This window comes from Aotus nancymaae, unplaced genomic scaffold (genome assembly GCF_030222135.1).
Source record: "Aotus nancymaae isolate 86718 unplaced genomic scaffold, 86718_ANA_hifiasm-v0.15.2.pri h1tg000018l, whole genome shotgun sequence".
Taxonomy (NCBI): Eukaryota; Metazoa; Chordata; class Mammalia; order Primates; family Aotidae; genus Aotus; species Aotus nancymaae.
The window spans coordinates 8,755,868-8,780,370 of NW_026988430.1; the positions used below are offsets into that span (position 1 = coordinate 8,755,868).

A 24,503-nucleotide genomic window follows, 5' to 3' on the forward strand; every position below is an offset into this window, starting at 1 on the left:
TGGCTAATTTTTCTATTTTTATTAGAGACGGGTTTCACCATGTTGGTCAGGCTGGTCTCAAACTCCTGAACTCAAATGAGCCACCTGCCTTGGCCTCCCAAAGTGCTGAGATTATGGGCATGAGCCACTGCACCTGACTGGTCTTTAATTATTTTGAGTTAATATGTGTATATGGAGTAAGATGGGCCTCCAGCTTCATTCTAAACATGTGTAGATGCAGTTATTTCAGCACCATTTGTTGAAAGACTATCTTTCCTCCATTATATTGCCTTTGCTCTTTCATCAAAGATCAGTTAACAATGTTTATATAGGTCTATTTCTGGGCTGTCTGTTTTGTTCCATTTATATATTTGTCTTTTCTTTCACTAATCCCACACTGTCTTGATTACTACAGCTTTTTTTTTCAGACTTAAGTCTCACGCTGTGTCACCTAGGCCAGAGTGCAGTGGCTTGATCTCAGCTTAGTGCAGCCTCCGCCTCCTAGGTTTGAGTGATTCTTATGCCTCAGCCTCCTGAGTAGCTGGGCTCACAGGTGTGCACCACCACGCCTGGCTAATTTTTGTGTTTTTAGTAGAGATGGGGTTTTGCCATGTTGGCCAGGCTGGTCTTGAACGCCTGACTTCAAGTTATCCTGACCTCAAGTTATCCTCCCAAAGTATTAGGATTACAGGCATCAGCCACTGCACCCGATTACTACAGGTTTTTATTTTTTTTGTGAGATGGAGTTTTGCTCTTGTTGCCCAGGCTGCATGATCTTGGCTCACTGCAACCTCTGCCTCCCAGGTTCAAGCAACTCTCCTGCCTCAGCCTCACAAGTAGCTGGGATTACAGGTGTGCCCACTACGCCTCGCTAATTTTGTGTTAGTAGAGATGGAGTTTCACTATGTTGGTCAGGCTGGTCTCAAACTCCTGACCTCAGGTGATCCACCCATCTCAGCCTCCCAAAGTGCTGGGATTACAGGCATGAGCCACCACACCTGGCCCTCTGTAGCTTTTTTTTTCTTGAGACAGAGTCTTACTTTGTTGCCCAGTACCCAGGCTGGAGTGCAGTGGTGCAGTCTCGGCTCACTGCAAACTCCCCCTCCCAGGTTCAAGCAATTCTCTGCCTCAGCCTCCCGAGTAGCTGGGATTACAGGCACCCACCACCACACCCAGCTAATTTTTTTTTTTTTGAGAGAGTCTTGCTCTGTCGCCAGGCACCAGGCTGGAGTGCAGTGGCATGATCTTGGCTCACTGAAACCTCCACCTCCCAGGTTCAAGCAATTCTCCTGCCTCAGCCTCCCAAGTAGCTGGGACTACAGGCACGCACCACCACGCCCAGCTAAATTTTGTATTTTTTAGTAGAGACGATGTTTCACCATGTTGGCCAGGATGGTCTCGATCTCTTGACCTCGTGATCTGCCTGCCACGGCCTCCCAAAGTGCAGGGATTACAGGTGTGAGCTACCGCGCCTGGCCCAATTTTTGTATTTTTAGTAGAGACAGGGTTTCACCATCTTGGCCAGGCTGGTCTTGAACTTCTAACTTCGTGATTCACCCACCTCAGCCTCCCAAAGTGCTGGGATTGCAGGCATGAGCCACTCCACTGAGCCTTAATAGTCTTAAAGTTGGGTATTGTCACTCTTCTAACTTTGTTCTTCACGATCGTCTTGGCTATTCTGGGCCTTTTGCCTCTTCATATAAACCTCAGAATCAGTTTTTGAAATCCACAGAATAACTCGTTGGGATTTGGATTGGGGTTTGCATTAAATCTACAGATCAAATTGGGAGAACTGACATCTTGACAATATTGAGTCTTCCTATCCATAAACATGGGATATCTTTTTGTTGTTGTTGTTGGTGTTGTTGTTTGAGATGGAGTTTTTGCTCCTGTTGTCCAGGCTGGAGTACAGTGGCATAATCTCAGCTCTTCCTGCTCAGACTGCAACTTGCACCTCATGGGTTCAAGCGATTCTCCTGCCTCAGCCTCCTGAGTAGCTGGGATTACAGGCCCACAGCACCATGCCCAACTACTTTTTTGTATTTTTTATAGAAATGGGGTTTCATCATGTTGGCCAGGCTGGTCTTGAACTCCTGACCTCAGGTGATCTACCTGCCTCAGCCTCCCAAAGTGTAGGGATTACAGGCGTGAGCCACCGTGCCTGACCTGGGTTACAATTTAAAAAAAAATTCTTCTTTGATTTCTGTCTTCAGAGTTTTGTAGTTTTCCTCATATAGATTTGTACTTTTTTTTTTTTTTTAAGAGACAAAGTCTTGCTCTGTTTACCCAGGCTGGAGTGCACTGGTGCCATCACAGCTCACTACAGCCCTGAATTCCTGGGCTCATGCAATTCTTTCATAGCCTCCTAAGTAGCTAGGACTCTAGGTGTGCACCACCATGCCTAGCTAATTAAAAAAAAAATTTTTTTTTTTTTGGGGGGGTAGAGATGGGGTTCTGACTGTTGCCTAGGCTGGTCTTGAACTCCTGGGCTCAGTCTCCCGGTGTTGGGATTGCAGGCATGAGCCATCACATCCAGCCCATATTTTGTTATATTTATACCTAAATAAATATTTCCTTGGGTATTTTTATATTTTTTTAGACATTATTTTCTTTAGTTCTATGAACATATTTATGATAGCTAATTTATTCTGTCTAGTTATTCTGACATTGGGCTTTTTCAGAGATCATTCTGACATTGGGCTTTTTCAGAGATCACTGCTTTTCTCCTGTGTATGGGCCATGTTTTTCTTTTTTTAAATTAAAAAAAAAAAACTTCTTACCTTATTTTAATTTAATTTTTATTTTATGATGTAGTCTCACTGTGTTGCCCAGGCTGGAGTGCAGTGGTGTGATCTCAGCTCACTGCAACTCTGCCTCCTGGGTTCCAGCGATTCTGCTGCTTCAGCCTCCCGAGTAGCTGGGATTACAGGCATGCGCCACCACAAATAAATTATTTGTATTTTTAGTAGAGATAGGATTTTACCATGTTGGCCAGGCTGGTCTCAAACTCCTGACCTTAGGTGATCCACCTGTCTTCGCCTCCCAAAGTGCTGGGGTTACCGATGGCAGCTACCGTTCCTGGCCAAAACTTCTTACTTAAAAAAAAAAAATACAGAAACAGGATCTTGCTATGTTTCTGGGCCAGTGACAAACTCCTGGCCTCAAGCAATCCTCCTGCCTTGGCCTTCCAAAGTTCTAGAATTACAGGTGTGAGCCATCATGCCTGGCCCATGTTTTCCTTTTTGTTTGCATGCCTTGTAAATTTTAGTTAAAAACAACATTTTAAAATTATGTAATGTGAAAAATCTGAGCATCAGCTTCTACCTCCATCAATTTCCAGGGTTTGTTGTTGCTGTTGTTTCTGTGATATGTTTGTTTAGTGGCTATCCTGTGCCAATTCTGTAAGTCTGTATTCTTTGTAGCATTTAGCCACTGAAGTCTCTGCTTGGTTAGCTTACTGGCCAGTTAATGATTGGACAGAGATTTCCTGAAATGCCTTAAACCAATAAATCTCCCACCCTCTTCAAGGATCTATGTGTGCATGTTTGTACATGTCTTCAATTCTCCCAGCAGCTTACAGCTCTGCCTTAGCCTTTACTTCTGGTTGCACAGTGCCCTAAGGTCAGCCAAGGTTCAAGGTTAGGAACTTTTCAGGTCCTTCCTGGGTAAGCGCATGTTCTTCACATGCAGTAATAAGCTTTTCAAGGCCCATATGGCCATCTAATCCCCCAGATTTTTCTTTTTCTTTTTTTTTTTGTCTAGCCTCTTGTTTTACTCAACTGGTTGTGTCACTTCAGGCAGCTGCAGTGTTAAACAGTTGATGTTGATTGTTCATCTACTCTGGGGATAGGACTGTTCACACAGAGTGAGCTCTAAGACAGGTCATATTCTCTAGCCCTGAGTCTCAGTGAGCTGCCAGATAGGCATAATAGTGATGGTTATCTAAGAATGGGCTTCTCGAGAAGCTCCAAACTCGTTCTTTTCCCACCAGTGGTCGGTAGGCTTCTGTTTCTCACAGCTATCATGGTTATGAGCGTTCCAATTTTTGTCTATGGCAGAACTGGAGAGAGAGGCATGGGAATAGGGCAAGTTAAAATACACAGTTTCCTTTATGTGTGTGTGTGTGTGTGTGTGAGAGAGAGAGAGACAGGATCTCACTCTGATACCCAGACTGGAGTGCAGTGGCATGATTATGGCTCACTGCACCCTCAACTTCCCGGGCTCAGGTGATCCTCCCACCTCAGCCTCCCAAATAGTTGAAACCACAGGCATGCACCACCATGCCTTGCTAATTTTTGTGTAGAGATGGGAGTCTCACTATATTGCCCAGACTGGTCTCCAACTCCTGGCCCCAAAGTGATCTGCCCATCTCAGCCTCCTAAAGTGTTGGGATAATAGTTGTGACCCACCATGTCTGGCCCAGAGTTTGCTCTTTAACAAGATTCAGCTGTTTTTCTTAAACATTCCTCAGATTGTTGCAAGCTGTTAGTTAACTTCCACAGTTATGTAAAAGTTAATTTTTCCAAAATTTTTTAGAGTTTTTCTTTTTTTTATGGAGGAGCAGATTTTTGGTCATCCATTATTCTGACATTCTAGAGTGCTTCTTCTCTATAGTGGTTTTTGTTTGTTTGTTTGTTTGTTTGTTTTGAGACAGAGTTTCACTCTTGTCACCCAGGCTGGAGTGCAATGGCACCATCTCAGCTCACTGCAACTTCTGCCTCCAGGGTTCAAGCAGTTTTCCTGTCTCAGCCTCCCAAGTAGCTGGGATTACAGGTGTGAGCCACCACGCCCAGCCCTCTATAGTGTTTTGAGTATCTCATTATTAGCTGTTTTAATGGTTGTTCTAAGTATTTCATTACATATATAAAACATATTACAATATACTGGTGTCATTTTATCAGTTTGAATGAAATATAAAAGCCATACCTCTTTCTCTATGTGTCTCTTTACTCTCCCTGTTTTTAATATATTTGTCTTAAATATTTCCTATACATACATTTATAGCAGTGTCAGGCTGTTGGAATTTTTGCTTTTTTTTTTTTTTTTCTTTTTTTTGAGACAGTGTCTCACTCTGTGTCACCAGGCTGGAGGGCAGTGGAGTGATCTCAGCTCACTATAGCCTGTGCCTCCCAGGTTCAAGCGATTCTCCTGCTTCAGCCTCCCAGGTAGCTAGGACTACAGGCGCATGCCACCACACCCAGCTAATATTTGTATTTTTAGTAGAGATGGGGTTTCACCATGTTGGCCATTCTGATCTTGAACTCTTGACCTCAGGTGATCCACCTGCCTTGGCCTCCCAGAGTGCTGGGATTACAGGTGTGAGCCACTGCGCCCGGTCAGAATTTTTGCTTTTAAACATCACATAATTTAGAAAATCAAGAAATGAAGGAAAGCTTATTTTAGTTACTTATATTTTTGGTTCCTTCTTCTTTCCTGATATTCCGAAGTTTAGTTTGTTGTTTTTGTTTAGAGTACTTCCTTTTGCCCCTTTTAAATGTAGTTCTATTGGTTTTGCTGATTTTCCTTCATTTGAGAATGTCTAGAGTTCCTTTTCATTCTTGAAGGATATTATTGTTGGGTATAGCATTCTGGTGTAACAGTTGTTTTCTCTCGGCACCTGAAAAGTATGTATGTCACTTTCTTATGGTCACTATGGTTTCTGATGAGAAGTTAATTGTCATCTGAATTGTTTTTCAAGATTTTTTCTTTGTCCTTAGTTTTCAAAAGTTTAATTATGATTTGTTTTGAGATTGCTTTGGGTTTATCTTGTTTGGTGTTTGCTGCACTTCTTGAAGCTGTGGGTTTATGGCTCTGACCAATCTGGGAAGTTTTTAGCCATTGTCTTTTTGAGTACTTTTTTAGTCCTACTGTCTTTCTCCTCTTTTTCTGGGACTCTCATGACATAAATGTCAGATCTTTTGTTTGTTTTTGAGACAGAGTTTCACTCTTGTTGCCCAGGCTGGAGTGCAATGGCGCAATCTCGGCTCACCACAACCTCTGCCTCCCGGGTTCAAGCGATTCTCCTGCCTCAGCCTCCCCAGTAGCTGGGATCACAGGCATGTGCCACCACACCCAGCTACTTTTGTGTTTTTAGTAGAGACAGGTTTCTCCATGTTGGTCAGGCTGGTCTCGAATTTCCGACCTCAGGTGATCTGCCCACCTCAGCCGCCCAAAGTGCTGGGCTTACAGGCATGAACGATCACGCCAGCTGATCTTTTGTTACAGGCCCATGAAATTCTGTTCATTTTTATTTTCTAGTCTTTTATTTTTATTTTTTAGAGGGTCTCACTATGTTATTCCAGCTGGCCTTGAACTCCTGGCTCAAGTGATCCTCCCACCTTAGCCTCCAGAGTAGCTGAGACTATAGGCACATGCCACCATGCCCTGCCTCAGCCATTTTTCTCTCTATTGTCCAAATTGGCTAATTTCTATTGTCTGTCTTCCGGTTCACTGATTCTTTCCTTGGCCTCTATTATTATTTTTGCTGTAACTTCCATTCTGCTGTTGAGTATATACAACTGAGCTTTTTGGTTTTTTAGACAGAGTCTTGCTCTGTTGCCCAGGCTGGAGTGCAGTGGTATGATCTTGGCTTGCCGCAGCCTCCGCCCCCCTGGGTTCAAGCGATCCTTGTGCATCAGCCTCCTGAAAACCTGGGATTACAGGCTGATTTTTTATTTTTAGTGGAGATGGGGTTTTGCCGTGTTGGCCAGGCTGCTCTCAAACTGCTTGCCTCAAGTATTCTGCTTCCCTTGACTCCCAAAGTCCTGGGATTACAGTCATGAGACACTATGCCCGGCCTTGGCTCTTTTTTTGTACCTTCTCTTTTTTTGTCGATACTTTCTTTGTTTAGACTTCCTGTTTTTTATTTGTTTCAAGTATGCTCCTAATTGCTGCTTGTAGCACTTTTCTGATGGCTGCTCTGAAATCTTTGTTATACAGTTTCAGCATGTCTGTCATCTTGGTGTTGGCATCTGTTAATTGTCCTTTTTCATTCATATTGAGATTTTCACTGGGGCATCTGTTAATTGTCCTTTTTCATTCATATTGAGATTTTCACTGGCCTTTAGTGCAGTGAGGGGCTTCTGATTGAAATCTGGACTTTTTGATATTGTGTGTGAGACTCTGGTTCTCATTTAGGCCTTCTGATTTTGCTGGCTTCTCAGGACTCTGGCAGCGAAAGTGGTGGTGTGGGGGCTCATTTCTGCTAGGTAGGGGTAGAAGTCTAGGTTCCCCATTGGGCCTGTGTGGACCACCCAAGGTGGTTCTTGTTATCCATGGGTAGAAGTGCTCCCTCCATGTCCTCCACTGACACCAAAGTAGCCTCATTCCCATTGGGTGGTGGCGAAATTCCTGACTCCACCAGGCTGCCTCTGACACCTCTGCAATGGAGAGGGGAAGGGCACCTCTTTCCTTCTGAGTTAGGGATAGAAGTCCAGATTTCATTCTCCACTGACTCTAGCAGTTGCTCCTTACTGCTGAGTGAGGGTGAAAGTCCCAGCTCCCTATTTGGCCTTCTGTGAAACCACTCCATCGGGTTTAGGGTACTTCATTATAGCCTAGCAAGCCAGGAAGTACAGGCTCACCACTCAGCCTTTGCTCAGGTGGTGGAAATGTGGGGCAAACATGTGCTATGGCTTTCCTGCAGTGTGTGGCTGGAGTAGGGCAGTTGCTGTCTAAACAATTTCTCACTTACTAGGTTGCTCTTTTCTTAGTCCTTTGACTAGGGAGAGCTGACCTTTGTTGGAACTTTTTTTGTCTTTGCCCACTGGCATTTTTGGGTTGCCGCTTCTCCAGCTACAAGTCTGGGATAACAAGGCAAAAAGAATGCCCAAGGAAGTCACCACCGTGACGTTCCTCAGATCTTGAGGTCCCTTGCTAGTCTGCCTTCTCTCTACCTTTTAGAGTCTTCTCATTTTTGTTTGTATATAACATCCAGGGGTTTTAGTTGTGGGTAGTAGAAGGAGTATAATACTCCATCCTAATGGAAGCAGAAGTGACAACAATGTGTTTTGATACTTTTTTCCTTGAGGCAGGGTCTTGCTCTGTCATCTAGACTGGAGTGCAGTGGTACAACCACAGCTCATTGCAGCTTCCATCTCCTGGGCTCAAGAGATCCTCCTGCTTCAGCCTCAGCCTCCTGAGTAGCTGGGACAGCAAGCATGTGCCACCATGCCCAGCTATTTTTTCCTTTTATTTTCTTTTTTGTTTTTGAGTAGTAGTTTCATTCTTGTTGCCCAGGCTGGAGTGCAATGGTGTGATCTTGACTCACCTCAACCTCTGCCTCCCAGGTTCAAGTGATTCTCCAGCCTCAGCCTCCTGAGTAGCTGGGATTACAGGCATGCACCACCATGCCCGGCTAATTTTGTAATTTTAGTAGAGATGGGGTTTCTCCATGTGGGTCAGGCTGGTCTCGAACTCCTGACCTCAGGTGATCCATCCACCTCAGCCTCCCAAAGTGCTGGGATTGCAGTGGCACAATCTCATCTCACTGCAACCTCTGCCTCCTGGGTTCAAGTGATTCTCCTGCCTCAGCCTCCTGAGTAGCTGGGACTACAGGCGTGCACCACCATTCCCAGCTAATGTTTGTATTTTTAGTAGAGACGGGTTTTCACTTATTTTTTTTTCTTTGTTTTTGTAGAGATGGGGTCTCCCTATGTTGCCAGGTCTGGTCTCTAACTCTAGGGTACACGTAATCCTCCTGCCTCAGCTTCCTAAAGTGCTAGGATTACAGTCATGAGCCACTGTATCTAGCCTTAATAACATTCTTTTCTTTTCCACTAAAATACCAGAACATGATGAATTTTCTGTTGACTTTCCCATCTGGGTGGACTTTTAGTAACCTCTAGAGGCCTCAGTTTACATCTGTCAGCCATGTATTCACAGGGAGATGGATGTAGTAGCCTTTTGTTCAGTTTCTTTGGCTTTTGTCAGTGACGTTTGTCATCTATCTGTCCAAATGTTTATTGAGAACCTATTGTGCTGAGTCTGTTGAGGCCTAAGAAGATGCCCTGTAGGAGTGCATGTGTAGCATCAGATGTTTTTTTAATCTATGTTTTGTTATTTGATCTTTGCAACCTTGGAGGTCAGCAGTTATGATTACTCACAGATGAGGAAACAGACCCCCAGAGATGAAGGAACTTTTCCAAGGTACATCCACAAAATGTTGTTTACTTGAAGGTGGTGGTGCAACTATTTACTTCTAAGAATGTTTTCTATGCCAGTGATTATGGGACTTGAGTGTTGGCTAAATATGATTGAAATTAGGCCAGGTGAGGTGGATCACTTGAGGTCAGTAGTTTGAGACCAGCCTGACCAACATATTGAAGTCCTGTCTCTATTAACAATACAAGATTAGCTGGGTGTGTTGGTGCACGCCTGTAATCCCAGCTACTTGGGAGGCTAAGGCAGGAGAATTGCTTGAACCCAGGAGGTGGAGGTTGCAGTTAGTCGAGATGGCACCATTGTACTCCAGCCTGGGCAACAAGAGCAAAACTCCGTCTCAAAAAAAAAAAAAAAGTAATCGACTTGCCCCTCTCCACTCAATCTTCATTGAGTCCATATTTGAGTGCTGCTGTGCCAGCCATTGTGGATGTGGTGGTGACCAGTGCAAGCATGGCTGTGTTCCCGTGGCACTTGCAGGCTGCCCTCATATGGTCTTTGACTGTTAGGTCAGTTGGGTAGACTGGAACGAAGGAGCCAGTCTCTTTTTTCCCCCACTTTTTGTAATTGAATCCACATAGGTCACACTACATTAAATGAATGTTTTAGTATGGAGATGAGTGCTACAAAAGGCTGTTTTGTATGGAGCAGGTAGTAAAACAACAGTCAAGGCTTAGGAGTTTGGTCTGTGAGTTTAAGGTATTGCGAGTGGACCAGGCCCAGTGGCTCATGCGTGTAATCTCAGCACTTTGGGAGGCTGAGGTTGGAGGATCACTTGAGCCCAGGAGTTTGAGAACAGCCTGGGGAACATGGCTTTTGCCATGTCTCTACTAAAGAATACAAAAATTAGCCAGGTGCAGTGGTGTGTGTCTGTAGTCCCAGCTACTCAGGAGGCTGAGGTGGGAGAATCACTTGAGCCTGGGAGGTGGAGGTTGCAGAGAGGGCACATCACACCACTGCACTTCAGCCTGGGTGACAGAGTGAGACCCTGTCTCTAAAAAATAAAATAAGAATAAAAAGATACTGTGAGCAAGAGCTCTGTTGACATGGCATCTGACACAGTAAAGTCAACTCTGGCTGTCTTGTCTCCCATAGCTATGTGGTGGTGATTTTCTTATGTTCTGATGTCCTGATAAGCACATTACCCAGACTTCGAGCAGGAGATGGCACCTTCTGGCTCAGTCACATACGAATTTTGATCTGATTATTTCTAGTTTCCTTCTCCAAGTTTTTCATTTGGCAACTCACCTTAGAAAATAGCTGTAATCAATTTAGAAGTCAGACTGGGGCTGACTTATCAGTCAGGAAGATTGTTAAATTAGCAGTCAGAAGACAGGGGCTTCCAGTTGTGCCTTAGCCAGTCTTTGTAAGAACCTTGGTCAAGGCTGTCTCTTCAAACCTCAGCTTCCTGGAGATAACACCTGGTTGGCTTATCTTACAGAGTTAATAAGCATCAAAGAACTTATTGAAGGACTTTATAAATTAAATACCATTATGTACAATGGTGGTGGTTAGTGCCTTTATTTATTTATTTTTTGAGACAGGGTCTCCCTCTGTCACCCAAGCTGGAGTGCAGTGGTATGATCTTGGCTTGCTGTAACCTCTGCTTTCCCAGATTCAAGCAATTCTCCTGCCTCAGCCTCCTAAGTAGCTGGGATTACAGATGTGCGCCACCACGCCCAGCTAATTTTTGTATTTTTGGTAGAGACGGGGTTTCACTATGTTGGCCAGGCTAGTCTCGAACTCCTGACCTCAAGTGATGCGCCCCATGTCAGCCTCCCAAAGTGCTGGGATTACTGGCATGACTGCATTTGGCAGTTAGTGCCTTTAGAATCCTGAAGTTATTAAAAACAAAAACAAAACAAAACAAAACAAAAAAAGAATCCTGAAGTTATTGATGAAAAGGTCTGCCTAAGTGTAGAGCTATTGTTTTGGAGTTGTTTGACAATGAATTGTTTTGACTAGAAGGGATCATCTGAGAAAGTGTTGGTTTAATAAGGAACAGAACTTGCTTGAATGAGTTATTTGAAATTGTTTTCTCAGAATAACTGAGCAAATAGGAAACCAAAGGATAGCTGAGGTCCTGTGTCTTATTCTTTCTAATCCATGATGTAAATTAACTCTCATTATTGAACAATCAGGATCAAGTTGCTTTGGAATTCGACTGTCAGTATATGAAACAAAATGACATACAGAAAGCATCCTGATTCATTTTGGAATCAGATGGGTATGCAAGGTATCTGATTATGTGTTATATGCAGTAACCAGAAATTCTCATTACTGTGCAGGTAATGATTTTATTTTTTATTTTAGTTATTTTTTTTTGAGATGGAGTCTTGCCGTTGTCGCCTGGGCTAGAGTGCAATGGCTCACTGCAACCTCCGCCTCCTGGGTTTCAGCAGTTCTCCTGCCTCAGCCTCCCAAATAGCTAAGATTATGGGACTTGAGTGTTGGCCACATATGATTGGAATTGGTCCAGGTGAGGTGGCTCACGCCTGTAACCCCAGCACTTTGAGATTACAGGCACCACCACCACACCTGGCTAATTTTTTTGTATTTTTAGTAGAGACGGGGTTTCACAATGTTGGCCAGGCCAGTCTTGAACTCCTGACCTCAGGTGATCTACCCGCCTCGGCCTCCCAAAGTGCTAGGATTACAGGTGTGAGCCACTGCACCCAGCCATGATTTTATTTCTCTTAAGAGCATTGTGTTTTGTAGAGGTTGGTAGAATTGAAACATTATTCTAGGAATTGGCAAACCTCCACAGATCCCAGATGAAAAGACTTCCTTAGAGGACAACTAATAGGTCAGTTCTTTGGCACCAATTTTGTTTGCAAAGCCAATCTTGAATTTCAAGGAGGAACTAATAATCTATGTGATGCCAACTCTTTTGAAGACTCTGCCATTGTATTTATCTGAAAATTTTTTTCTCTTGAAAGTTTTTTAAAAACTATTTTGATATTTTTATAAGGATGAATTTAAAGTTATATGAATACTCTTGGGATATTTATCAAATGTTATTAAAATATTCTCTGTTTATGATGTTCCCTCTTTTCTCTAAGGACAAATATTCTGTCTTACACACACACATAAATATATTTTACTGACTTTACTGTTTTTGACCTGGACAGTCCTGCTTCTGTGAAGGTTTATTATTTTTTCCTTGAAATATAAATTAAATTCCTTATAGATAGGACCAGACCAATAAATGTTTACTTACATGTATCAAAGATTGTTTGTTTGTTTGTTTGTTTGTTTGAGACAAGGTCTTTCTCTATTGCCCAGGCAGGAGTACAGTGGTGCAATTATAGCTCACTGCAGCCTTGACCTCCTGGGCCCAAGTGATTCTTCCACTTCAGCCTCCCAAGTAGCTGAGACCATAGGCTTGCACCACCATATCCAGCTAATTTTTTTATTTTTATCCCTGTGTTGCCTAGGCTGGTCTCAAACTCCTGGGCTCAAGCCATTCTCCTGCCTGCGTCTCAAAGTGCTGGGATTATAGGTGTGAGCCATCACCCAGCTTAAAAAAGTATCTTGAAATAGAATGATTTAAGCATGATATTTTTTCCCCAGTAGAGATGGGGTTTCACCATACTGGCCAGGCTGGTCTTGAGCTCCTTGCTCCAAGTGATCTGCCCACAGCCTCCCAAAGTGCTGGGATTACAAGCCTGAGCTGTCATGCCTACCCAAATTTAAATTTTTTGAAATAATTGCTAACACTGTAGCAAAGCTTTCCTTAGTTGTGTAGTGCCCATAGGAAACCTGGTTGATGTGAGATTTCTAACAGCTCATAAGAGTCTACATAATAATACTATTTAGTATTTTCTAGTGCTCTGCTCTTCACATGTTGTGTAAATGTCTTGGCTGAATCTAGTATAGATAGTACTAGTGGAATTCAGTATAATCCCTAATTTTTTGTTTGTTTTAGCAATTCTTATGAGCAGTTAGATGACTCAGCATGGCTCCAGGATAACAGGTCTGATATGAAAAGAGGGATGGGCATGGTCTGTGGCCAGGGACCTAATGAGGTAAAGTATAAGGTGGTAAGGAGGAGGGAATAGATTAAAAGAAAAAGATGGAAAAATGCTATACTGTGATAACATTAGTTCTTTTTTAAAAAAAGAAAAAGCTAGAGTGGCTGTATTAATATCAGACAAATCAGAGCAAGTAATTTTGCAAGGGTTGAAAAAGGTCTTTTTCTAATGATAAAGGGGTCAGTTCTTCAAGAGGACAAAACAGTTCTAAACATTTGTGAACTAAATGACAGAGTTTGAAAGTATATGAAGCAAACACTGATAACTGCAAGGAGAAATAGATATACCCATAATGATAGTCAGTGATTCCATTATCCTTCTCTTAGTAATTGATAGAATAAGGAGACTGAAAATCATTAAGGATGCAGGAGACTTGAACAACACCATCAGCCTGCTGGATCTGATTGACAGTCGTAGAACACCATCAAGGGACAGCAGAACATACGTTCTTTTTTAATACAAACACTTACAAAGATAGATCATATTCTTCTGAGCTATAAAATAAGCCTCAAATTTAAAATTATGCAAGCCATATAAAATATGTTCTCTGACCACACTGGAATTAAGAATAATTCTAATAACAGAAGTATCTTTGGAAATGTCCTGAATATTTATATTTAGTAACTAATATACTTGTAGATAACCCACAGGTCAAAGAAGAAGTTAGAAGTGAAATTAGAACGTATTTAGAACTGAATGAAAATGAAGACACAGGCCAGGCACAGTGGCTCACGCCTGTAATCTCAGCACTTTGGGAGGCCAAGGCAGGTGGATTACTTGAGGTCAGGAGTTTGAGACCAGCCTGGTCAACATGGTGAAACCCGAAATACAAAATTTGCTGGGTGTGGTGGCACACACCTATAGTCCCAGCTACTCAGCAGGTTGAGACAGGAGTATCGCTTGATCTGGGAGGTGGAGACTGCAGTGAGTTGAGACTATGCTGCTGCACTCCAGCCTGGGTGAGACAGAATGAGACTCCGTCTCAAAAAGAAAAAAAAAAAAAGAAAAGAAAAGAAAATGAAGACACAACACATCAAGATTCATGGTATCCTACTAAAACAATACTCAGGGAGAAATCTATAGGGCTAAGCACTTTTATATAAAAGAAGACCTCAAATCAGTGATCTCAGATTCCACCTTATGAGACTAGAAAAAGCAAAGCAAATTAAAACCAAAGTTAGCATAAGAAAGGTAATAATAAAGATGAAAGGCCAAGCTCGGTGACTCATGCCTGTAATTCCAGCACTTTGGGAGGCCAAAGCAGGCAAATCACTTGAGGTTGGGAGTTCGAGACCAGTCTGGCCAACATGGTGACACTCTGTCTCTCAAAAAAAAAAAGGAAAAAAAAATTCGCTGTATGTAGTGGCGGTCGCCTATAATCCCAGCTTCTCGGAGGCTGAGGCATGAGAATCACGCAAGGCAGAGGTTGCAGTGAGCTGAGATCATGCCACTGCACTCCAGCCTGGGTTATAAAATGAGACTCTGACTTAATTTAAGAAAAAAAAAAACAAAAAAACCTGGAATCCCAGCACTTTGGGAGGCCAAGGTGGGCAGATCACGAGGTCAAGAGATTGAGACCATCCTGGACAACATGGTGAAAACCTGTCTCTACTACTAATAAAAAAATTAGCTGGGCGTGGTGGCACGCGCCTGTAGCCCCAGCTACTCAGGAGGCCAAGGCAGGAGAATTGCTTGAACCCTGGAGGCAGAGGTCGCAGTGAGCCCAAGATTGCGCCACTGCACTCCAGCCTGGTGCCTGGTGGCAGAGCAAGACTCTGTCTCAAAAAAAAAAAGGCCAGATGCGGAGGGAAAGAGCTCCACCGAGATGCTGCGGCCAGTGACGACCCACACAGCTGAGCTGCCACCAAGCACACTCATGAGGACCATGACCCTCAGTTTGAGCCAATAGTTTCTCTTCCTAAGCAAGAAATTGAAACGCTAGAGGAAGATGAAGAGAAACTTTAAAAAATGCGAAACTGTTCTGATTTGCCTCAGAGAAGGATCTCCTAGAATGGAAGGAGCGAGGCATCAGTGTCAAGCTCCCGAAGCACAAGAAGAAAGGACCATCCGCCTCCTCATGTAGAGGGACAAGACCCTGAAGATGTGTGCTAACCACTACTTCACACAATGATGGACCGCAACCCAACATGGGTGGCGACCGTGCCTGGGTCTGAAACACCCATTCCAACCTCACCAGTGAGTGCCCCAAGCCAGAGTTGCTGGTCATCTCCTTCCTGAATGGGGAGAATGCACAGAAATTCAAAACAAAGTTTGAAGAATGCAGGAAAGAGATCAAAGAGAGAGAAAATAAAGGATCAGGCAAAATGATCATGCTGAAAAAGTGGTAGAAAAGCTAGAAGCTCTTTCGGTGAAGGAAGAGACCAAGGAGGATGCTGCGGAGAAGCAATAAATCGTCTTATTTCATTTTCCTTTATCTTTTTTTTTTTAAATTTTATCCTGCCCCTCCTTTTTTGTTTGTTTTTATTCTGTTTCGTTTTGTTTTTTTTTGAGATGGAGCTCTGTTGCCAGGCTGGAGTGCAGTGGTATAATCCCAATTCACTGCAACCTCTGCCTCCCAGGTTTGAGCAGTTCTCCTGCCTCAGCTTCCCGAGTAGCTGGGACTACAGGCACATGCCACCACACCCAGCTAATTTTTTTTGTATTTTTAGTAGAGACGGGGTTTCACCATCTTGGCCAGGATGGTCTTGATCTCTTGACCTTGTGATCTACCTGCCTTGGCCTCCCAAAGTGTTGGGATTACAGGCGTGAGCCACTGCGCCCGGCCCTCTGTTTAGTTTTTACAAGGGATGTTGTATAAAGAACTGAATTCAGCATTCAAAAAAAAAAAAAAAAAGATTAAAGCATAAATCAATGAAATAGAAAACAAAAAACAGAAGAAAGCTAAAAAGCTGATTCTTTGAGAAAATCAACAAAATTGATAAACCTTTATCTAGACTGGTCAGGAGAAAACAAGACACAAATTACCATACTACCATCCCAAGTGTTGGTGAAGATGTGGAGGAACTGGATCTCTCATGCACTGCTCATGGGAGTATAATATGGTATAACCACTTTGGAAAACAGTGTGGCCCTTTTATAAAGAGTTAGATAAACACCTACTATATGATCCAGCCATTCTGCTCTTAGGAATTTATCAGAGAAGATAAGAAAGCATGTGCCGGTGTATGAATGTTCATAGCAGTTTTGTGACAGCCAAAAACTTGAAACAACCCTAAAGCTCAGCAGTACATAAATGAATAAACTGCTGTATATTCACACAGCGGACTATTACTTAGCAGTGAAAGGCAGTGAACTATTGATACATGTTACTCAGTGGATGAATCTCCAAAACATAATGCTGTGTAAAGTCAGACAAAATGGCCAGGCGCAGTGGCTCACGCCTGTAATCCCTTCACTTTGGGAGGTCGACGTGGGTGGGTGGATCAGTTGAGGTCAGGAGTTCGAGACCAGCCTGGCCAACATGGTAAAACACACTGTTTTCCAAAGTGGTTATACCATATTACATTCCCATGAGCAGTGCATGAGAGATGCAGTTCCTCCACATCTTCACCAACGCTTGGTATGGTAGTATGGTAATTTGCGTCTTTTGTCTCTACTAAAAATACAAAAAGCCAGGCACAGTGGCTTGCCTGTAGTCCCACTACTTGGAAGGCTGAGGTGGGAGGATTGCTTGAGCCCAAGAGTTCTGGGTTGTAGTGTGCTATGCCAGTCAGGTGTCCACACTAAGTTCGGCATCAATATGGTGACCTCCCAGGAGCGGGAGACCACCAGGTTGCCTAAGGAGGGGTGAACCAGCCCAGGTCAGAATCGGAGCAGGTCAAAACTCCTGTGCTGATCAGTAGTGGGATCGCACCTGTGAATAGCCACTGCACTCCAGCCTGGGCAACATAGCGAGACCCCATCTCTTAAAAAATAAATAAAAATTAAAAATACAAAAAAGTTAGATATGGTGGTGCACATCTGTAGTTCCAGCTACTTGGGAGACTGAGGCAGGAGAATCACCTGAACCCAGAAGGCAGAGGTTGCAGTGAGCCAAGATCGTGCCACCACACTCCAGCCTGGGCAACAGAGCGAGATTCTGTCTCCAAAAAAAAGAAGTCAGACAAAAAAAGGCAACATACTCTATGATTTCACTTACCTGAAACTCTAGATAAGGTGAAACTATGGTGACAGAAAGCAGATCAGCTGTTGCCTGGGGCAAAAAGGAAAAATCACAAAGGGGCATAAGGAGATGCTGTGGCGATAACATTCCTTCTCTTGATTGTGCTAATGCTTCCATGGGCACATACAGCCATCAGAGCTCATGCAATTATATACTTTAGAGATGCACAGTTTCTTGTATCTCAATTTTACCCCTGTAAAACTATTAAGAAATTTGTGCTTAATACTTTGGTGAGTATTTTATGCCCTTTGCCCCATGTAGTTGGTTCTCACTGGTAGGTAGGCAGGCAGGCAGGTAGAATTAGCAGCTTCAGGTGAGACAGAGCTGAGTGGAGGTTCCCTCACTCACACAGGCTCTCCCAGCCAGCAGCTTGCAGACCAGGCCAGGCCACTGCCCTTCTTTGGTACTGCTGCCAAGGGAAGTGGGGTCTCTGCAGTTAGTCCTGGGTTCTAAGAGTCTGAGGCTGTTTTATTCTCTCTTTATTTCTTTGGGAAACTTACGTTCTCTTAAAGTTTTGCCCCCAGGCATTAGCTGCGTGAGTTGAGTTTATGTCTGATGTTTTCCCTCAGGGCACAGTCTTTTGCTGAGCGCCTGCGCCTGGGAATTGCAGTGATTCATGGAGAGGCTCAGGATGCTGAGTCGGACTTGGTGGATGGACGGCATTCCCCGCCTATGGTCAGAAGTGTGGCTGCCATCCACCCTAGCCTGGAGATCCCCAGTAAGTGTGCTGCTGCCTCTTTCCCACTTTCCTCTGATTTTAAGACTGACTAAACTGGTGTGTGTGTGTGTGTGTGTGTGTGTGTGTGTGTGTGTGTGTTTCCTCATTTTTTTTTAAAATACCTTTCTTGGCTGGATAGTAGCAAATGCACTTCTGATTACCCTGTGAATTATAGGGCCCTTTAGAAGCAGTCTGTCCTTCTTGGACTATTAAGACAGTTACGATGCCTCAGGGAAGTCCATTCATTCGTTCAGCAATATATCCTAGAGTATAGTTTAACATAAACCAAAAGCTTTTTTGCGTACAAAGTTATCGACTGTGGTGTTGTTTTTAATGTAAAATATTAGAAAGGTTTAAATGGTTTACCAGAGGTTAGGGCTTGGTAAATTATATTGTATCAGTACAGCTAATTATGCAGCCCTTCGAAATAATCAAGACTATCTGTAAACAAGAGAAAATCTATGGAATGTATGTGAACAAGGCAGAAAACAAGATTGTATACCTATTTGTCTTAGTTCAGGCTGCTATGACAAAATACCCAGCTGGAGTGCAATGGTGTGATAATGGCTCATTGCAGCCTTAACCTTCTGGGCTCAAGCAGTCCTACCACTTCAGCCTCCTGAGTAGCTGGAACTACAGGCGCTTGCCACCATGCCTGCCTAATTTTTGTATTTTTTGTAGAGACAAAGTCTTCCCACGTTGCCCAGGCTGGTCTTGAACTCCTGAGCTTGAGTGATCCAACTGCCTTGGCCTCCCAAAGTGCTGGGATTATAGATGTGAACCACCACGCCTGGCCATCTGGCCTCTTTCTATCCATACTAATGTCCTTATCAAATGTTTGCTTGGCTACACCCTTCGAGTTCTGTCCTGAACACGTTTTGCTTTTTAGCTTTTTTGCTTTTTTTCTTTTAGGTGGAGTCTTCATCTGTTGCCCAGGCTGGAGTGCAGTGGTGTGATCAGAGCTCACTGCAGCCTTGACCTCCTGGGCCCAAGCTATTCTCTTACCTCAGCCTCCCAAGTAGCTGGGACTACAGGGGTGTGCCACCAGGCCTGGCTAATTTTTTTTTTTTTTTTTTTTTGGTAGAGACAGGGTCTCGCTACATTGCCTAGGCTGGTCTCAAACTCTTGGGCTCAAGCAATTCTCCCTCCTTGGCCTCCCAAAGTGTTGGGATTATCGTCCTGAGTCATTGCATCCAGCCTTGCTTTTACCTTCTTTACAAGATGGCCAGGCTGATAATTTTGCAAATATCTAAGTTCTACTTCCCCTTTGATGATAAATCTCATCTTTAATTCATCTTCTTGCATTTTAGTATAAACAGTCAAGAGAAGCTATGCACCCTCTGTTGCCAAAGATTCTATTTCACTGCTTTTTTTTTTTTTTTTTTTTTGAACAAAGTCACCTAGGCTGGAGTGCAGTGGCACAATATCAGCTCACTGTAACCTCTGGCTCCCAGGTTCAAGCAATTCTCATGCCTCGGCCTCCCGAGTAGCTGAGACTACAGGCGTACACCACCATGCCCTGCTCATTTATATATGTATGTATGTGTATGTGTGTGTGTATGTGTGTATATATATATATATATTTGAGACAGAGTCTTGCTCCATTGCTAGGCTGTTTAAGCGATTCTCCTGCCTCAGCCTCCCAAGTAGCTGGGACTACAGATGTACACTGCCACGCCCGACTAATTTTTTTAAAATTTTATTAGAGATGGGGTTTCACCATGTTGCCCAGGTTGGTTGCGAACTTCTGAGCTCAGGCAAAACGCCCGCCTCAGCCTCCCAACATGCTGGATTACAAGTGTGAGCCACCGTGCCCAGCCCAAATTTTTAATATAAATTTTGTTGGAGACAAATTACATCCAAACCATAGCAGAGCCCTCACCAGAGCTGCCCTTTACCATCTTTACAAGCAATATAGTCTTTTGCTAGCCTTCTCTTCTTCCAGCCTCTGCCCATTACCCAGTTCCAAAGCCACTCCTGCATTGGTAGGTGTTTGATACAGCAGCAACTCACTTCTCAGTACCAGTTTCTGTCTGAGTTTGTTAAGGCTGCTATAACAAGATACCTTAGACTGGGTAATTTATAAACAACAGAAATTCATTGCTCACAGTTCTAGAGGCTGGCGAGTCCTGGATCAAGGCACCAGCAAATTGGTGTCTGGTGAGGGCTCACTCTGCTTCTGAGGTGGCACTTGTTGCTGTGTCCTCACATGGTGGAAGGAGCAAGGCAGCTCCCTTTGCCTCTCTGTAAGGGCACTCATCCTGTTCATGAAGGCAGGGGCCTTGTGACTTTATCACTTGCCAAAGGCCCCACCTATTAATACTATCACATTGGGTATTAGGTTCCATCATAGCATTTTGAGAGGACATCATCTTCAGACCACAGCACTCTCTTTGTCTATCCGAGAACCAGGAGGGAATATGAAGAATGAACGTAGTTGGGTTGGGGTGGTAGAATTATACATGAATTTGTTTTTGTGTTTAAGAAACTTCCTCATGCCTTAATAACATCTTCTTAATTTTTTAAAAAAATACTGCCTTTGAGTTGTTGGGGAGGAACCCTAACTCCCAGCCCTCATAGGTTCAGTGTTCGGTGGTCTATGGACTAAACTGGCAAAAGACAGATGAGGAAGAGGAAAGAGTTTAATCATTACATACAGATGTGTGTGATTAAACTCTTCTGTGAGTCACAAAAACGTGACTCAAAGAAGTGGTTAGAATTTGGGGCTTATATAGCATCTTAATAGGGGAAGGGGAGGGGCAGAAAGGCCCGTGTGGGAAAACAGATGACTTCTTTTTTTTGTTTTGTTTTGAGATGCTCTTTTGCCCATGCTGGAGTGCGGTGGCACGATCTTGGCTCACTGCACTCTCTGCCTCCCAGGTTCAAGCGATTCTCCTGCCTCAGCCTCAGCTGGGACTGCAGGTACATGCCTCCACGCCCAGGTAAATTTCGTATTTTTTTTTTTAGTAGAGACGGGGTTTTGCCATGTCGGCCAGGCTGGTCTCCTGACCTCAAGTGATACACCCGCCTCTGCCTCCCGAAGTGCTAGGATTACAGGTGTGAGCCACTGTGGAGGAAGGAGGGGACTGATGGGAAGTGGGCGCTGAGGAGAATAGATGGGAGGGAGGCTAGTTTTTGACAGTATCTGTTTAGGTATGTTCTGGACTTCTTCTAGTCTTAGATGATAAGAGTTTGTCTTCCCTTGTGTTCCAGGGAGGATATTTATCACAGTTGAGTTCTTTTGTCAGGCTCTGCTTTTCAGCATATAAGGGACTTCAGGAACTCAAACGCTTTCAGCTCAAAATAATTTTTAGGTCACAGAGGTATATTCTGGACTCTTAGGTTTTTTTCCCATGCCTAGGAGTTTGCTCATTTATAAATAGAGGGGAAAAAAAAACAGAGAAGGAACTATTGTGACTGGGATAGCCATGAGGAAGCTGGGATTCCAGCTGTACTTTGTAGATCCCAGCTGAGGTAGAATTGGATGGCCATCTGGACAGGGGTGAAATCTCCTCAGGGGTGGGAGACTGAGCTTGAGTTTGCATCTGGCCCCATCATTTATCAGCTGTGTGTCCTTGAGCCTGTTGTTTATCTGAAAAAGAGCGACAAGAAGAGGCTGTCCTCAGAGTTGACCCATATGATAGGCCAAGACAGTAAAGAGCCCAGGACGTGCCCTCAGGACCCAGTGCTGCCTGCCTTATGTAAGTGAGACAGGACTGCAGTGATGTGATGGGCCATAGTGTGGCCAGGAGGACATCAGCCTGACTACCAGGAGGCCCCTAGAAGGAAGACATGGACTAAGGTAGCATATATCTTCGGGAAGCCGGCCAAGGAGGACTTTGAATACCAGTAAATACACTCACGTCCTAGAAGGCGGCCAACAAAGGCTCTTGATCCGGAGCAGTTAGTGTTCAGCAGGCCAGGCCTACATCTGTGTTTGGGATAGGTTGCACAGAAGAGAAGCTGAGGCCAGATCCAGGCGGCTGATGAAGTTGAGCAGGCATGTGGGAGGGGAGCTTGATCTCTTGGGCTGTGCTGTCCAGCCTGGTGGCCACCGGGTATGTGTGGCTCCTGCACACTGGGAATGGAGTGGGGAGCAGTGGGAGTGTGAAGGCCACACAACCCTTTAATTAAATATCTCATTAGTGAAGTTTTTTTTTTTTTTTTTTTTTTTGGAGACTGAGTTTCGCTCTTGTTACCCAGGCTGGAGTGCAGTGGTGCGATCTCGGCTCACCGCAATCTCCGCCTCCTGGGTTCAAGCAATTCTCTTGCCTCAGCCTCCCAAGTAGCTGGGACTACAGGCGCACGCCACCATGCCCAGCTAATTTTTTTTTGTATTTTTAGTAGAGACGGAGTTTCACCATGTTGACCAGGTTGGTCTCGATCTCCTGACCTCGTGATCCACCCGCCTCGGCCTCCCAAAGTGCTGGGATTATAGGCGTGAGCCACTGCGCCCGGCCTTATAGTGAAGTTTTATTGATTCTGTGTAAAAATGGTAGTATTTTGATATATTGAATCAAATCAAACGTTATTAAAATTAATTTTACCTATTTGTGCTTTTATAATGTGGCTACTAGAAAATCTAATATTGCATATGTGGCTTACTTATGTCACTTTGTATTTCTCCTGTGCATTGCTGCTCTAGGAGATGGTAGCATGGGAATGAAAGTGACAGAGCACATTGGAAATGTTAAAAAGATGATGGGAGGGAGGCCAGATACGTTGGCTCACTCCTTTAATCCTAGCACTTTGGGAGGCTGAGGTGTAAGGATTGCTTGAGCCCAGGAGTTTGAGAACAGTGTGGACAACATAGCAAGACCTCGTTTCTACAAAAAGTTTATAAATTAGCCAGCCATGGTGATGTGCCTATAATCCCAGCTACTTGGGAGGCTGAGGTGAGAGAATCACTTGAACCCAGGAAGTCGAGGCTGCAGTGAGTCATGATGGTGCCACTGCAATCCAGCCTGGGTGACAGAGTGAAACCCTGTCTCTAAAAAAGATGGCAGGAGGGAGTGAACATTTTTAATGCATTAGTCTCCAGGACAGCCCTTTTAATGGAGTGATGATTTTCCATTTTATAGATAAACAGGGTCAGAAAGAGAAAGAGACTTCCCCACAGTCACATAGTGACAAGCTAGACTTGTCTGATGAAAACCTGAGCTTTTTCTGTTGTGTTCTTGGGTCTCTTGGACTTAGTGATGGGGTTTTAAGGAGGAGGAAGGCAGGAGATAAGAGACAGGGTTCAGGTTTTGGGGCTAGGAAGGTGTTAATAAAATGTTTGGCTCAGGGCCGCAAAGCCTTTTTGCTTGTGTGTGCACTTCTCGCAACCTCATGTGCCCAGGCCTTTGGTGCTGGGGGTAGGCCCGGGGCTGTCACTCCCTTTCCAAATCTTTGCCTGGCCACAGAGGGGCTTGTGTCTAGGAACCTCAGCAGAACCCTGAAAGGGCTGGATGGGACCATTGGTGAGATGAGCCATGCCTGAGAGTACGGAAGAAATTATGTTCCTCTTCAGTCCTGCAAGTGCGTGGGCTGTGATGTGGAACGCGTTGGCAGTCTTTCAGTGAACCCTGCTCCTTTGGAACTTGCTGGCCGTTAGCTTTTGGTGTGGCCTTAGGGAGTGGACTCTGGACTTCGACACTGAACTACAGGTTTCCCATCTGGAAATGAGGTCCTGGGACTGGATGATCTCTCTGTTCTTTCTAACATTTCTTTACTCATTTGATCTTTTTGTTTCATTCATAGTTTTAATTATGATGTTTCTGTGTTTATGTTTTGACTCAAGCAGTGATTACTACAGGCCTTCTTTGGGAATGCAGTAGAATTTTAGTTTCACAGAACCTAAATATTGGATTGTTTTTATACATTTGATGATTTGGCACCCTACATATAATGCTTTTTTAAGGTACTAGCAAATAATATATGAAGGGAAAAAGCATTATTCCTGTAGCATCTCATATAAAGATTTTGTTATTTAGTATTAGATTTTTTTTTTTTTTTTTTTGAGATGGAGTTTCGCTCTTGTTACCCAGGCTGGAGTGCAGTGGCGCGATCTCGGCTCACCGCAACCTCCACCTCCTGGGTTCAGGCAATTCTCCTGCCTCAGCCTCCCGAGTAGCTGGGATTACAGGCACGTGCCATCATTCCCAGCTAATTTTTGTATTTTTAGTAGAGACGGGGTTTCACCATGTTGACCAGGATGGTCTCAATCTCTTGACCTCGTGATCCACCCGCCTCGGCCTCCCAAAGTGCTGGGAATTATAGGCGTGAGCCGCCGCACCCGGCTTAGTATCAGATTTTAAAATTATTTTGTATCTTCTGATTTCTTATGGATGAAAATCTGACCACTAAAAACCATGAAAATACTTTTTCAGAATATAAACAGTGTATATATTATATTTGAAAACATTATAATGCGTAAAAGTTAGAAGAA

At 43.9% G+C, this 24,503-nt stretch overlaps 1 protein-coding gene and 1 pseudogene across 6 annotated transcripts in view; both read left to right on the forward strand.

The window, feature by feature from the left end:
* The window catches only part of PRPSAP2 (phosphoribosyl pyrophosphate synthetase associated protein 2), an 83,679-nt gene that overhangs the window by 47,955 nt on the left and 11,221 nt on the right, over positions 1-24,503 (forward strand). For all 6 annotated transcript variants that reach the window (XM_064378247.1, XM_012472065.3, XM_012472066.2 and 3 more), the window contains one exon: positions 17,925-18,073. In XM_064378247.1, the coding sequence (XP_064234317.1) occupies positions 17,925-18,073 (149 nt within the window). The remainder of the gene's footprint in view (positions 1-17,924; positions 18,074-24,503) is intronic.
* Positions 13,465-16,725, forward strand: LOC105730681 (ran-specific GTPase-activating protein-like; annotated as a pseudogene).